We start from the raw sequence: 12,339 nt of genomic DNA, 5'->3' as shown, positions 1-12,339 counted from the left end.
CTGTTGCTCTTGTATGAAATGCTGTTTGCATGGCGAACATAGGAAACCAAACCATTTTCAAATGTCTTATGACCTCATTTCTCTTGTAAAGATGTTTTGCTGTACTTGCACCTTTTCTTTGTTTGGTGCAGCTGGTGAAGCAGCAGGAAGCTTTTGAGCACGAACTGCAGCAGCAGCTGCGTCGCCAAGTGGCGGCACACACAGAACATCTCAAGGAGGCCCTGGAAGAGCAAAGGCAGGAGCTAAACCGCATGTTTGGCCTGGAGGTGGAAAAGAAAATAATTGAAGAGCGTGCACAGCACAATGCAGCCTTATCTTCCTCGGTTGCTAAGCTCCAGGGCATGGAGGAATACCTGAAGGGTAAGTGCATTTTACTTCAATTACTTGACTTATATCCAACTTTTCACTATATCTGGACTATAGAAGTCCAGATAGAAAATAGACCAATTAGAAAATTTTATATTCACCCTCTGAAAGAGATGGTCGGCAGCACATGTTTCACATGTGCGTGTTTCAGAGCAGTGACCTCAACACTATAACTAAGCACAATCACCTTGTCCAAAACTCGGGTACATACATGAAGTGTTGCTCCAGAAGTCGTTTGCTGACATGCACCAATGTCATCACCTTTCTGGGTATGAAGCACTGTCATCGGCAATACTTTGCTTATTGTATTCACCTCGAGTTCGAGCGTAGTTGCCACCTCATGGCCACTGGCTAAAGCATGCCTAGTGTGGATTGCTCCTTGAATCACCTGCTAGCCATCTGAGGCTAGCATGTGCACCTATGCAGTGTTCATTCTCAAAGCGTGGTTTGTCCTGTTCTGTCAGTCCAAGTTCAACTGCTTGAGAGTTTACTTAGTGCTATCTACAGAAGCAGTTAGCCTTGATCCGGCCGTATATGCACAGCAATAAGATAGGTTTGTGCACTTGCTGACAGCGCTGTGTATTGTTGTTATACCCCCGGCTCGCCAGTATCATCTTGGTGTGGGAGCTGCGAAGCACATTGTGTAAAGTGCCCCAGGCGTCATCCCGAACGTGAGCAATATTCAATATTGTGGGAATGCAGCATTTTAGTGACTCAGTGATAAATATTTTTGCTTGTTGTTAGGTGTCTGTGGCTTATGGGTTATGCGGCGAACCTTGGGTTTGAGATATTCTTTTATTGTATGGTTCGGGTCCCACAACAGCGAAAGATTTGTCAAGTAAATTCGGACACTTCGGCACTTAAATTGTCCCTTAAGGTGACGGTACCACCGTCGCCATCTTGCGAGTAGTTTCTGCTTGAGCCACCAGAAGACGCCCTTAAGTCACGTTTGGAAAAAAAGGAGGAAAATGCACTCTCCGCAGTCATATCATGCAGTGGCAAAGAGCCTGTTCCTGCTGGAACTAATCCATTCTTTTCGGGGGTGCAGCTGCTCCCATATCTCCTTTGAAACGTTTCGAATGTGCTTGACGCCCTCCCCCCCCCCCCCCCCCTGCTCCCCAATAACAACAGCAACGAAAAAAGGCACCCACCCGAGAGCCTTTGTACTCCCCTGCAACTGTCCAGAAAAGAGGTGCCTCTCTCTCTCTCCTGGTAAGGTATAACTATACGAAACTAAAGGAACTGCTTTCTGCACCAAATATTTTATCTAATGGATACTAAATGAAAAGCAAAATGAATAAACTTGTCAAGCATACTAGTTTTATTAATGAGATGTATCTTATGCGAGGGACATAAATCGTCGAATTCAAGATTGCAGGACGAAATTGGACATTGTTTATAAAGGCACATTTCTTTATACAAAGAAAAAAAATGTATAAAAATGCAAAATGTAGTGCTGGTCAATAGGCACCATCTCTAAAAAATTCAAACGTTTTCGTTACGCAAGAATTCTCGACAAAGATCTTGTGGTGAGCACTCCAAGTGGTCATGTCATACGGAAAAGCATAGCGTAACGTCACACATCTTACAGTAAACTCTTGTTTTCTGCTTGGTTTTCCTGTCGCACTTGCATATCTTAGTTTTTATAAGTTTATATCCTGGCAGTCTGGTGCTGAAACATAAACCGAGACAGTCCAAAGCAGAAAGCGAAGCTCATGGACCTTCAGGGCTAGTTTGCATTGTAGTTGCTCTCATGTGCAAAGTTCATCAAAAAGGCAGCATCTTCAGACTCTGTGCTGTTCGTTGTATTCGTGAAATCGGTCTCAAACACGACGGAATGCCGATATCTGCAATATTTTGAAGTGCGCATGTGTGCCGCATTCAGCAGCAGCGATTTTCACTTTATACTTAGGTGATCACGCAGTTGCAGTATGGCTCTGCCATCGTAACTTAGGATTGCGTTGAAAAATCAAGGCCATGTAGAGACGAAAAAAATCTAACTAGTACATGACATAAACTATGGTGCTTCTTCATGATGGATGGTGCAGTGTGTCTGTGAACGGTGCGAAATGTCTCAAAAGCGGTAATTCAAACTTTTTATAGCAGACCATCAACATCAATACTAAGTTATAGAGAGCAAGATTTTTGTCAGCGAAGTCCCGCATAACAAAAAAGTTTGAATATTTCAGGCGTGGTGCTTATTAGATGGCAGTACATTTCGTATATCTCATAACTTTTGTTATATTTTTTTCCTTGGTAGATTCATACGTGTTTTTACAAAATGTGCTCAATTTTGTCCCGCAATCTTGAATTCGACAGCCTATGTCACTTGCAAAGATATGTCTTGTCAATGGAAGTTGTATGCTTCAAAGAAATTTCATGCTTCTTTTTGTTTATGTATTACACAAAATATTAGTAGTTACTTCAACAAGGAAGATTTAGTGCAACCTTTTAAATATGCCTATTTCCATGCAGCACAGAAAGAGCTAATGCTTCGAGCTAGGGAGGAGAAAGTGGAATGTGCACTGTTGTGGAGTAGGCGATTAACTAATACTTTGTGCACTTGCTACTTTTAGTACGACAGTAGTGCTTTACATGAGGATTGGTGGCTTTAAGTGCAGTTGAGAGTACACGGGTGCACTTGAACAGACCATTTCTTGTTTTAGATTGCTTGTTGTGAAACATTCAGTTCGATTTATTTGGTACAATTGACTTCCAGAAAAGTTGATTGAGGGTGTTTAGGCTTTCATACTGTGTTGCCATCCCACTTTATTAACAATTAAACCTTCTGTAAAGGAACCCCTGGGATATCGTTTGAGAAAGTACCGTGTTACTCTATACTTGGTTGTTGCAACTTCTCTTGGCAGCACTGTGAAAGCTACAGAAGTGCATGCCTGCATGTACCGCACCTAGAATTATGCTCAAGTTTTGGTTTTTCTCATTGACCTCGCTAAAGTGCCTCGCTGAAGTAAATGCTGCTTTGTAGTTATCAGACTGAAACAGTTGGGTGATAAAATGCAGTTATTGTTCACTTTTCAAAAATGCCTTTCCTTTCTTTCCACTTCAACAACACCGCCTTTTTAGTACATTTGTTTTCTAAGATAAACATGACGTCCATGGCGTAGTGGTTCAGTGTGCAGCCACACATGCACTGTTTAGCTTTCCGAGAAAACGTTTCAGAAATTGCTCCCTGAGCGCTGGCTGCCCTAGCCATTTCTGGGCTGCCCATTTCGGCATGACCCCCCTAAAATGCACTGCCAAGGCTGTGTCTTTAGCCTTTGTACTCCTGTGTGCAGCATGCCCAACATGGCAGCTTTTTCACAAGAGGGATACAACACCACCATGATCACAGGGGAAGAGACGCTGCCTTAATGGGCTGCGCATTGAGGTATAAAGGCTAAAGGCCCAGCCTTGGCAATGCATTTTTGGGGAGTCACGCCAAACTGCGCAGTCCAAAAATGGCTAGGGGGGTGCCCAGGGAGCTGTTTTACGACAGACCTCGTAGTGAAAAAGAATCTGGTCTGCTGTAAAAGGAGTATGTAAAATCCAAGTATTGTTACAACAGAGTCCTTTGTTAAATGTTGAATGGATCTGTTATAACCAGAGAGAATTTCAAGCCACACACTAATTTATTCTGAATGGGGGACATAAAAAAGTTATTTTTTGAATATCGCCTTTTAAGTTTCTTTAGCCCTTCTACTGCCCGATTTCAAAATATCTCAACTGAAAACTAAGTTGTAGGGCTGTAAAAATTGTTTGCGCCTGCAGAGGTGGCAGTAATTGTGGAAGTTGGGGGGGGGGGGGGGGACTTCGTTCTTCAAAAAAATTATACCTCCGCAATGGCACAACTATCGAAAAATGTGCTACTTAGTGATGTTTTCGCGCTCATTCTGTGTTGATGTCTCGCGATTTAGTTTTAAGGCAGCTGTAAGCGGAAGTTTAGTCATCAGATTACTACTGCTTCATATTGCTTCTTATCAGCACTTCAAAAAATGTGACTGAAACCACCGTGGGACAACTCTCTTGTACTCACTATCGAGCATGACATACTTTAAAACATCAGGCACCACCCCTGTAGCCACGTACATCGCAAACGAGATTTCTGCTCGAGGTAGGGGTAATGCCTAACTCCGCTCCAAACCTTGCGTGCGAGAACATGCAATTAGCAAACATGCCAAAAATAAGGAGCCATAATGTGCTTCTCCAAAAGCAGCAAATTGCATCGTCCTCTGGCTCCTTAGAACGCCGGATGGGTATTTTGTGCATCGGCAGCAGGCACACGTACGCGCACGTTGCCCCGCCGTGGTGGTCTAGTGGCTAAGGTACTCGGCTGCTTACCCGCAGGTCGCGGGTTCGAATCCCGGCTGCGGCGGCTGCATTTCCGATGGAGGCGGAAATGTTGTAGGCCCGTGTGCTCAGATTTGGGTGCACGTTTAAGAACCCCAGGTGGTCAAAATTTCTGGAGCCCTCCACTACGGCGTCTCTCATAATCATATGGTGGTTTTGGGACGTTAAACCCCACATATCAATCAAACACGTACGCGCACGTGCACACACACATACACACACACACACACACCCGGCCACCGCCCGCCCCCCTGGCCCAGCTCGCCACGCAGCAACCGCTCGAGCAGTGGCAGCAGCTAGCAACAAACTAATCATTAACACAGGCTGGAGATTGGTGACCTTCTTTCCTAAATCGGTATGTCGATATCTGCAACGCACTGTACCCGGTCTGAAAGTATGCCAACCGATGTTTGGCGGCGGAAGTTATTAAATTTGGAATGTTCGTGGTAGAAAAGTCCACTTTAAGGGGTCCTGATCAATTTTAGTCAGCTATATCAAAATGTTCATTGTACCAGAATCCATAGTAAATGAATGAATGGAACTAATGAAGAGGGTGGCATAATGACACTAATTGGTAGTACTATCAGAAGGTCTTGTAAGCAGCTTCATTGTAATGAGGTTTCACTGTAATCGTAATGTAACACTAAAATGTATAATGAACAATCGAAATGTCTCCCATTCTCGTTTTTCTTGTATATAATTTTCTAAATGCATTAATGACACTAGTAAGCAAAACCGTAATCAGCCGCAAGCTGCTATACTACTTACAGAGCAACCTTAAATGTACAGAAGCGCCTCCTGCCTTTGTAGCCATCACCCTAATGTCAAAATAAGTTGTCGTCGAGTATAGGCCGGTATATCGGTCCTGTTTGTCTAGTCCATGATAAGCTTGTGTTATAGAACTTGGGAAAATTAGAGCGCCTTCTGTTACTTCGAATTTCGTAGAGAATCTTGTACGTTTCGAACACAGAGGGCCATATAAATATTAAACGCTGTATTTTATTGGCCTCAAGTAAACCAGGAGGCAAACAGCTCTATCTAGAAAGGGGCGACAGCAGGTACTTCGCCATACTACTCGAACGCCTAGCTTTTTTGTACTGAAAGCACGAATGTCATTGCAACAATTTATTCGATAGTAAAATGAATGCACGGCGAATTCGTGCATTCATTCATGGTCACGTTTTTGTATAAAGAACTGAATTAGCATGTATGCATTGTTTCCTCAGCACGAGATGAATTGGATCGGCTGTCACAACAGGCCAAGGGTCTCTGGCTTGCTTGCCAGGGCCTGAGGCACACTCTAGTTCATGGGCCAGCCAGTGGCACCAGTGGGCCGCAGTCGCTGACAGCAGACGTGCAGCTGGTGGAGCGGGCAGCACCCATGAGCCCTTATGTGCCCCTCGTGTTGGCCTCTATCCCTGAGGAAGCCCTGACACGTGGTGTCTACCCAGAAGTAGCCTTGAAAGAGCGATTTGCACATGTGGAGCGTACCTGCCGCCGTGTTGCCCTCGTTGATGACCAGAGACCCTCATCACTACTTCGATACTTGGCATCCTACCTGCAGTCACTCTGTGTCATCTACCCTAAGGTCAGCAATTGGTGTCTTTTGTATCGTTATGCAAAAACGTACAGTAGACTTTATTATTAGAACTCTGATAATACAAACTTTCAGAAATTTAAACAAATTTAAAATTTTGGGTTGGCCCACTCTGTTTTCTATGTATTTTTTAACACCATTTAAGGCAAACTGCACTTTTGCAAAAAGTTGGTCAGTTTATACTTTTTGCTTGTTTGTGTCGAAAAATGCCTATTGCCTTTGTGTCTTCAGCTGAGCATGCATGTACCTGTGATACTAAGTGTCTCAAATAAAACAGATTGCCTGCCTACAAAGCGGCCAAACTTGCTAACCATGGTCGTCTACAATCACATGTTGATTTAGAAAGAAGTCACTTCTTTTGAGAAAGACTAGTGTCATGCAGAAAAGCATACTAAGACTGGCAAGGCGTAACTAGCTTTTGCAGGGCACATGTTTTGTCTCTTGATTGCACACTTGTGCACGCACACGTGCAAAGTATAATATTGAGTACCAGTACAGTTTCCAGAATATTTATTAGCAATAATGTAGAGTTTGAAGTAGCTGTAAAAAACAATTTAAAAGCTGCGTATATGTTGCCGATTCAGGCATGGGAACTACTAATGGCTTGTCGTAAAGTGTAACCTGCTTTTCATTTTCTTGGAATTCATTTTTCAAGCAAATAAAAGGTAGTGCATGTGCATTGCATATGCAATTAAATGCAGAATTTTAATGGATGAAATACACAGTAATGCCATTAGGTGCAAGTGCTGTGCTAACTGCACCAGTCTGACCTGCTGCGCCACGCCGCGCCTAAACGCAATTTGCACGTACAATGCCAAATTTAGTCGAGAGTTTTATCATTTGCCGAACGACACGCGTGGGCTACACAAATGACGCAATCGTGTCCATCATCTTATTTCGGATCATGCATGAACCTTGTGCCACGTGTACACAATGCACAGTTCTTGTTAAGGTGGTGTTTGTGTGCATACCTCATTATGAGTCTTATCTTTTAACAGCAGAGCTGTTAGGCAAACTACAAAGACGGCAGTGGTGTGTTGCAAGAACTCTGCACCGTTGCCGAGCAAACGCCTAGCGCGTGCTGTGCTCGGTGGTTGGTTGGCAACGGCGTGTTAAGTTTTTTTGCCGTATAAACTTTAAAAAAAAATTAAAATCAGTGTCATCGGCGAAGCGATGACTGCAATAGCAACATAATAATGTTGTAATGATGGTGCCGCACGGGCTCTTTTCTTTCTATTTTTGTTACCACATTAATGCGCGTGTAACGCTGCCTTGCAAACACCACACCTGAATTACTGGGGACCATTTATACATAATCTTAGAACCTTCCGATGAGATTACGCGCACAACGCGTACACCACAATTTGTTGTGGAACTTACTGTGGTGCTAGCGATAGCTGGAATCTTCGATGGCATACGCATAAATGCCGACACACTTTGCTGCATTCCCGATTATCGACGGCCGACGCACTATGTTTGCTGCTATAAGTCTGCAATGTGTATTGCTTGCATAGTGACGTTTCGTTTCCCGGGCATAGGTTAGCAAAATAGTTCACTCATGAAAACAGCTGCTGCTGCCTTCGTCGACATCGCGACCCCGTGACACTACGTAGGCTGACAGCTGTTTTGGATCCGAGATCGTGACTGTCACAACTACAAGACACTGGTGTAAGAAAGAGAATAAGTACATCCGCTTCAAGAAGAAATGCTCTTCTTGCGCGATCTCTCCCCATTAAGAGCGCACCATGTAGAATGGCTTACGCGCTGTGCACTGGTGCTTGCCGGTACCGCGCGCGCCAGCTATTGCAACCATGCCCCTGATTAGAATCGAAGAAGTTCACGGCTGCTGCTCGAGCGACCCCTCTCCTCTCCACCGCGTCTTTTCATGCTCGTTGAAGATGGATGGCGTATTTCCTCTCTGCTTGAGCATTCAAGGGCAGTTGTAACACACGGTGAGATGCCAACGTGTGCATCCCCGAGCGATCGGCTGTCTTGCTTTAAACTCTGCTTGAACAGCACTCAGCACCGCTGCTTGCGTAATTTTGAGCGTGGGTTGAATGTACGATGTGCAGGGATTGACACCAACTTGTAGTTTGAGGGGAAACATGGTGATGCGGCAAAAACTCTTCAATTATTCATATAATTCCTATCTTAATAAAAATAAGTCGCACTTTTGCCAAAAGGGTAGAGCAATGAATGCGATAGCAACATATTCAAATGTTTTACAAAGCAAGCCTAGCATTTTTAGAAGCAATAATAATTGTAGTAAACATGCGCTTGCTAAGTAACCAAGTTTCCTGCGGCACAGCCGCAGTAGATGGCCAGAACAAGGCTCATGCGTAGTGACTGTGTTGATATACAAAGTGAGGCTGGCAGTCAACTCATTTAGATCTGATCTCGCATAACTCTAGAAAACGCTGGTGTAAGAGAACACGGCTGCTCCAGGTACACTTCTGGCACAGTTTTTTTTTTTTTTTTTTTTTTTTTCATTTTGAGAACGCATCCCATAGAAGCTCCTGCCTGCTGTTGGGGCACAAGCTGCGCGCTGGTCATTGCCACGATAGCGCGGCAACCATAAGCCCCCCCACCCCATTGTGTGCTCACGAGCGCATCTAAATTTTTTCGTGGTTCTCGTGTCTGATGTGGCACTTCAATGACCGGAACATGAGTTTTTTTACATTTATTTTTATAGAGTCTTATAGATTTAGTGTGTAGAGAACTTTTATTATATAGTAGCTGATCTCTAGTCTTGAGTTGCTGTTCATGTTGGATGCAATGTTTTAATAACATTTCGAACATCGCAACATTTTTAAAATCAACTTCTTTCGTCTGAGGCCTAGTAGCTGTTCAGAAATCTGCTTATCAAGTTGTTGTTTTTTATTTTGAGTTGCTGTGCTTTCACTTTTCATTTTGGAAGGTTTAATATATTTGACTTTTAGGGGAGTCTGGTCGCTTGATCAACATTGCATGCTTAGTCCAGAAAGCAAAAATTGTAATTAAATGATGTGTAGCCCAAGAAATCCACTCCAAAACTAAATTTCATGCTCCAAAACACACGTTTTGCTGCTCCACAATACTGAAGCCCGCTTCTATCCTTGCATTTAGCACTTCTATATCAGGGCACCGATTCATAAAACATTTTTGCGTGCCTTTGGAGCACTGCCTGTGATGTGCCTTTGTAGCGTGTAAAAGCAGTTTAATTGGCTATTGACAGGAGCTGCCCGAGGAGGAACTTACAGATGAGCAGCGAGTCAACCCCGAAATGTGGGACACTTTTGATGTGCTCTCACGTGTGCGTTATTGGCTTCAGCATGAGAACCTGGAACAAGCTCTACGATATGCCAGTCAGCTGCGTGGACAGCCAAGGCTGGTGGCCCAAGATTGGATCCACGAACTTCGACTGCATCTTGAGGCTCGCCAAGCAGCCTCTGCTCTCATGGCCTTTGCTGCGGCAACTATTGCTGAAGATGCTGAGTAACTGAAACATAATTGTTATGCTGTGTGTGTTTAAGAGAACTCAATTCTGGCTTCTTCTGGAGGTCCTTGTTCAGATAGAAATGTTGCTTCTGGTGTGTGGGCTAGGATTGCCAAGTTACTTCCTTGGAGTGCTGCTTTTGACCATATTTTGTTGTAATGACTTCTCACTGCCTTGATTATGTCTACAGAGCATGATTCCTGAAAGAGAGCTATAGAAGGCAATCTGAATCTTGAGGCTCGCCAAGCAGCCTCGGCCCTCGTGGCCTTTGCTGCGGCTACTATTGCTGAAGATGCTGAGTAGCTGAAACATAACTGGTATGCTGTGTGTGTTTAAGACAACTCAATTCTGGCTTCTTCTGGAGGTCCTTGTTCAGAGATAGAAATTTTGCTTGTGGTGTGTGGGCTAGGATTGCCAAGTTACTTCCTTGGAGCGCTGCTTTTGACCATATTTTGTTGTAATGACTTCTCACTGCCTTGACTATGGCTACAGAGCATGATTCCTGAAAGAGAGCTGTAGAAGGCAATCTGCATCTTGAGGCTCGCCAAGCAGCCTCGGCCCTCATGGCCTTTGCTACGGCTACTATTGTGAAGATGCTGAGTAGCTGAAACATAACTGGTATGCTGTGTGTGTTTAAGACAACTCAATTCTGGCTTCTTCTGGAGGTCCTTGTTCAGATAGAAATATTGCTTCCGGTGTGAGGGCTAGAATTGCCAAGTTACTTCCTTGGAGTACTCTTTTGACCATATTTTGTTGTAATGACTTCTCACTGCCTTGACTATGGCTACAGAGCATGATCCCTGAAAGGGAAGGCAGTGTTCTGATAGCACAATTTTTCCATGTGCCCTTTATTTTCATTCATTTTGTCAAGCTGGCACATCTGCTTTGTAAACCGGCAGCATGGTTTTTCATGCTTAGGATGCAAAATTTCGTACTGGTTAAGTTGGTGAAATAATGCTTGTGAAACTGTGTGACACTTGACAACTATAGTTTTGCTTGCCTGCTGCGACAGTATGTTATAGAATTGAAGGCTGTGACAATAAGAAGTCAGTAGCAAGCACCGAGGCCTCAAAGCTCTAAAAGCTCTATATATGGAATAGGAACTAGGTGGCCTTGCGTGCATCATGTGCTTGTATAGTCCCTAGTCCAACCTTACCTTATTGTGCGAACTTCGCTCACATTATTGTGAAAACTTCGCTCATATCTGTCTTACAGTAATGATAGTGTGCTGAGATTAGTTTGGGTATTGAAAAGTCAAGCAACTTCTAAGAATCATGTGAATGGAGCTTTAGAATCCCATAGGAGCTGAAAATAAATGTGCATTTTTGCAAAATTGTATTGGGCAGTATGCACGTATATGTGTGTTTGGCGTAAGGCTATAGTAGCATTCATCCTTGTTGAAGTGCTGAAATGGTTGAAATAGAATGAATTTCCAAGTGTGTTGGGCACTACTTTGTGCAAAGTATGAACCACATACTTTGCAGTGCCCCGAGTGCAAAGACTTTATAAGTGCAGGCATACATTGCAATTCACTAGCACGCCATATGCATTTTTATGCAGGTGAGTTGTTTTTTTTTGTTAAGTCTGTTCACACTTTGCATAACAAAATATATACCTGTACTGCCATAACTATAAAACACCTATTGAACTGCCCCACATGAAATGCGAATGCTGAACAGCATAAAGTAGTTGTGGTTGCTCTTGGTGGCTCAAGGTGCATTTTTATATTATTCCTGTCGCCCCGCCGTGGAGGTCTAGGGGGTAAGGTACTCGTCTACTGACCCACAGGTCGCGGGATCGAATCTCGGCTGCGGCTGCATTTTGGATAGAGGCGAAAATGCTGAATGCCCGTGTGCCCAGATTTGGGTGCGTGTTAAAGAACCTCAGGTGGTCAAAACTTCCCACAACGGCATCTCTTATAATCATACAGCTGTTTTGGGACGTTGAACCCCACATATCAATCACTCATATTATTTCTGCCGCTCCTGCACAGTAGGTGAAGTAGTTCGTTGTATAGTTTTTTTTTTTTTTTACTATGGTGGATTAATCAGCAGCTGTTTGTGTAGGAATCACTAGGCCTTATTTTCTTGGTTTATGTCTCTAGTTGGCCTTCTCTTTTTGGCAGTTGTGAAACTAAGCACGAACAAGGGGCATACCTTCTGAAACTTGCTGCAAGACACCCTAGGAACCAAGAAAACAATATCTATGCAGCATGCTAGACCTCGCACGTAACGTGTGCAGAAGCGACAAATGCTCTCGCCAGATGATGACAGGGGGAATTGCTCATACAGTTAAAATGGCTACTCTGATACCAATGACCAAGTACTACTAGAGCCATTTTTTAGTAATCTACAAAAGCCACACGAAACGTCATAATAAACTACAAAAGCCACACATAACTTCGAAATCTGGAAAAAGCGTAGCAGTGGAAACGGAACAGAGAGCAGAAACGTGGCTTTTGTAGTTTACTAAGTACGTATCAACTTGCCCAACAAGCAACTCTTCTAAACTACTAGAGACAGTCTCACAATTATCTCGGAGGTACCATCAATCT

At 43.7% G+C, this 12,339-nt stretch overlaps 1 protein-coding gene across 1 annotated transcript in view; it reads left to right on the top strand.

Annotated features, from left to right (window-relative positions):
* Mitofilin (inner membrane mitochondrial protein mitofilin) overlaps positions 1–11,123 on the top strand; it is a 93,926-nt gene extending 82,803 nt beyond the window's left edge. The window contains exons 13-15 of the mRNA XM_037426646.2: positions 132–360; positions 5,940–6,301; positions 9,525–11,123. Of these exons, the coding sequence (XP_037282543.2) occupies positions 132–360; positions 5,940–6,301; positions 9,525–9,788 (855 nt within the window). The 3' untranslated portion in view covers positions 9,789–11,123. The remainder of the gene's footprint in view (positions 1–131; positions 361–5,939; positions 6,302–9,524) is intronic.
* Positions 11,124–12,339: the final 1,216 nt, after the last annotated feature.

This window comes from Rhipicephalus microplus, chromosome X (genome assembly GCF_043290135.1).
Source record: "Rhipicephalus microplus isolate Deutch F79 chromosome X, USDA_Rmic, whole genome shotgun sequence".
In the NCBI taxonomy this organism is placed as follows: domain Eukaryota; kingdom Metazoa; phylum Arthropoda; class Arachnida; order Ixodida; family Ixodidae; genus Rhipicephalus; species Rhipicephalus microplus.
This window is presented reverse-complemented; position numbering and strand designations above follow the sequence as displayed.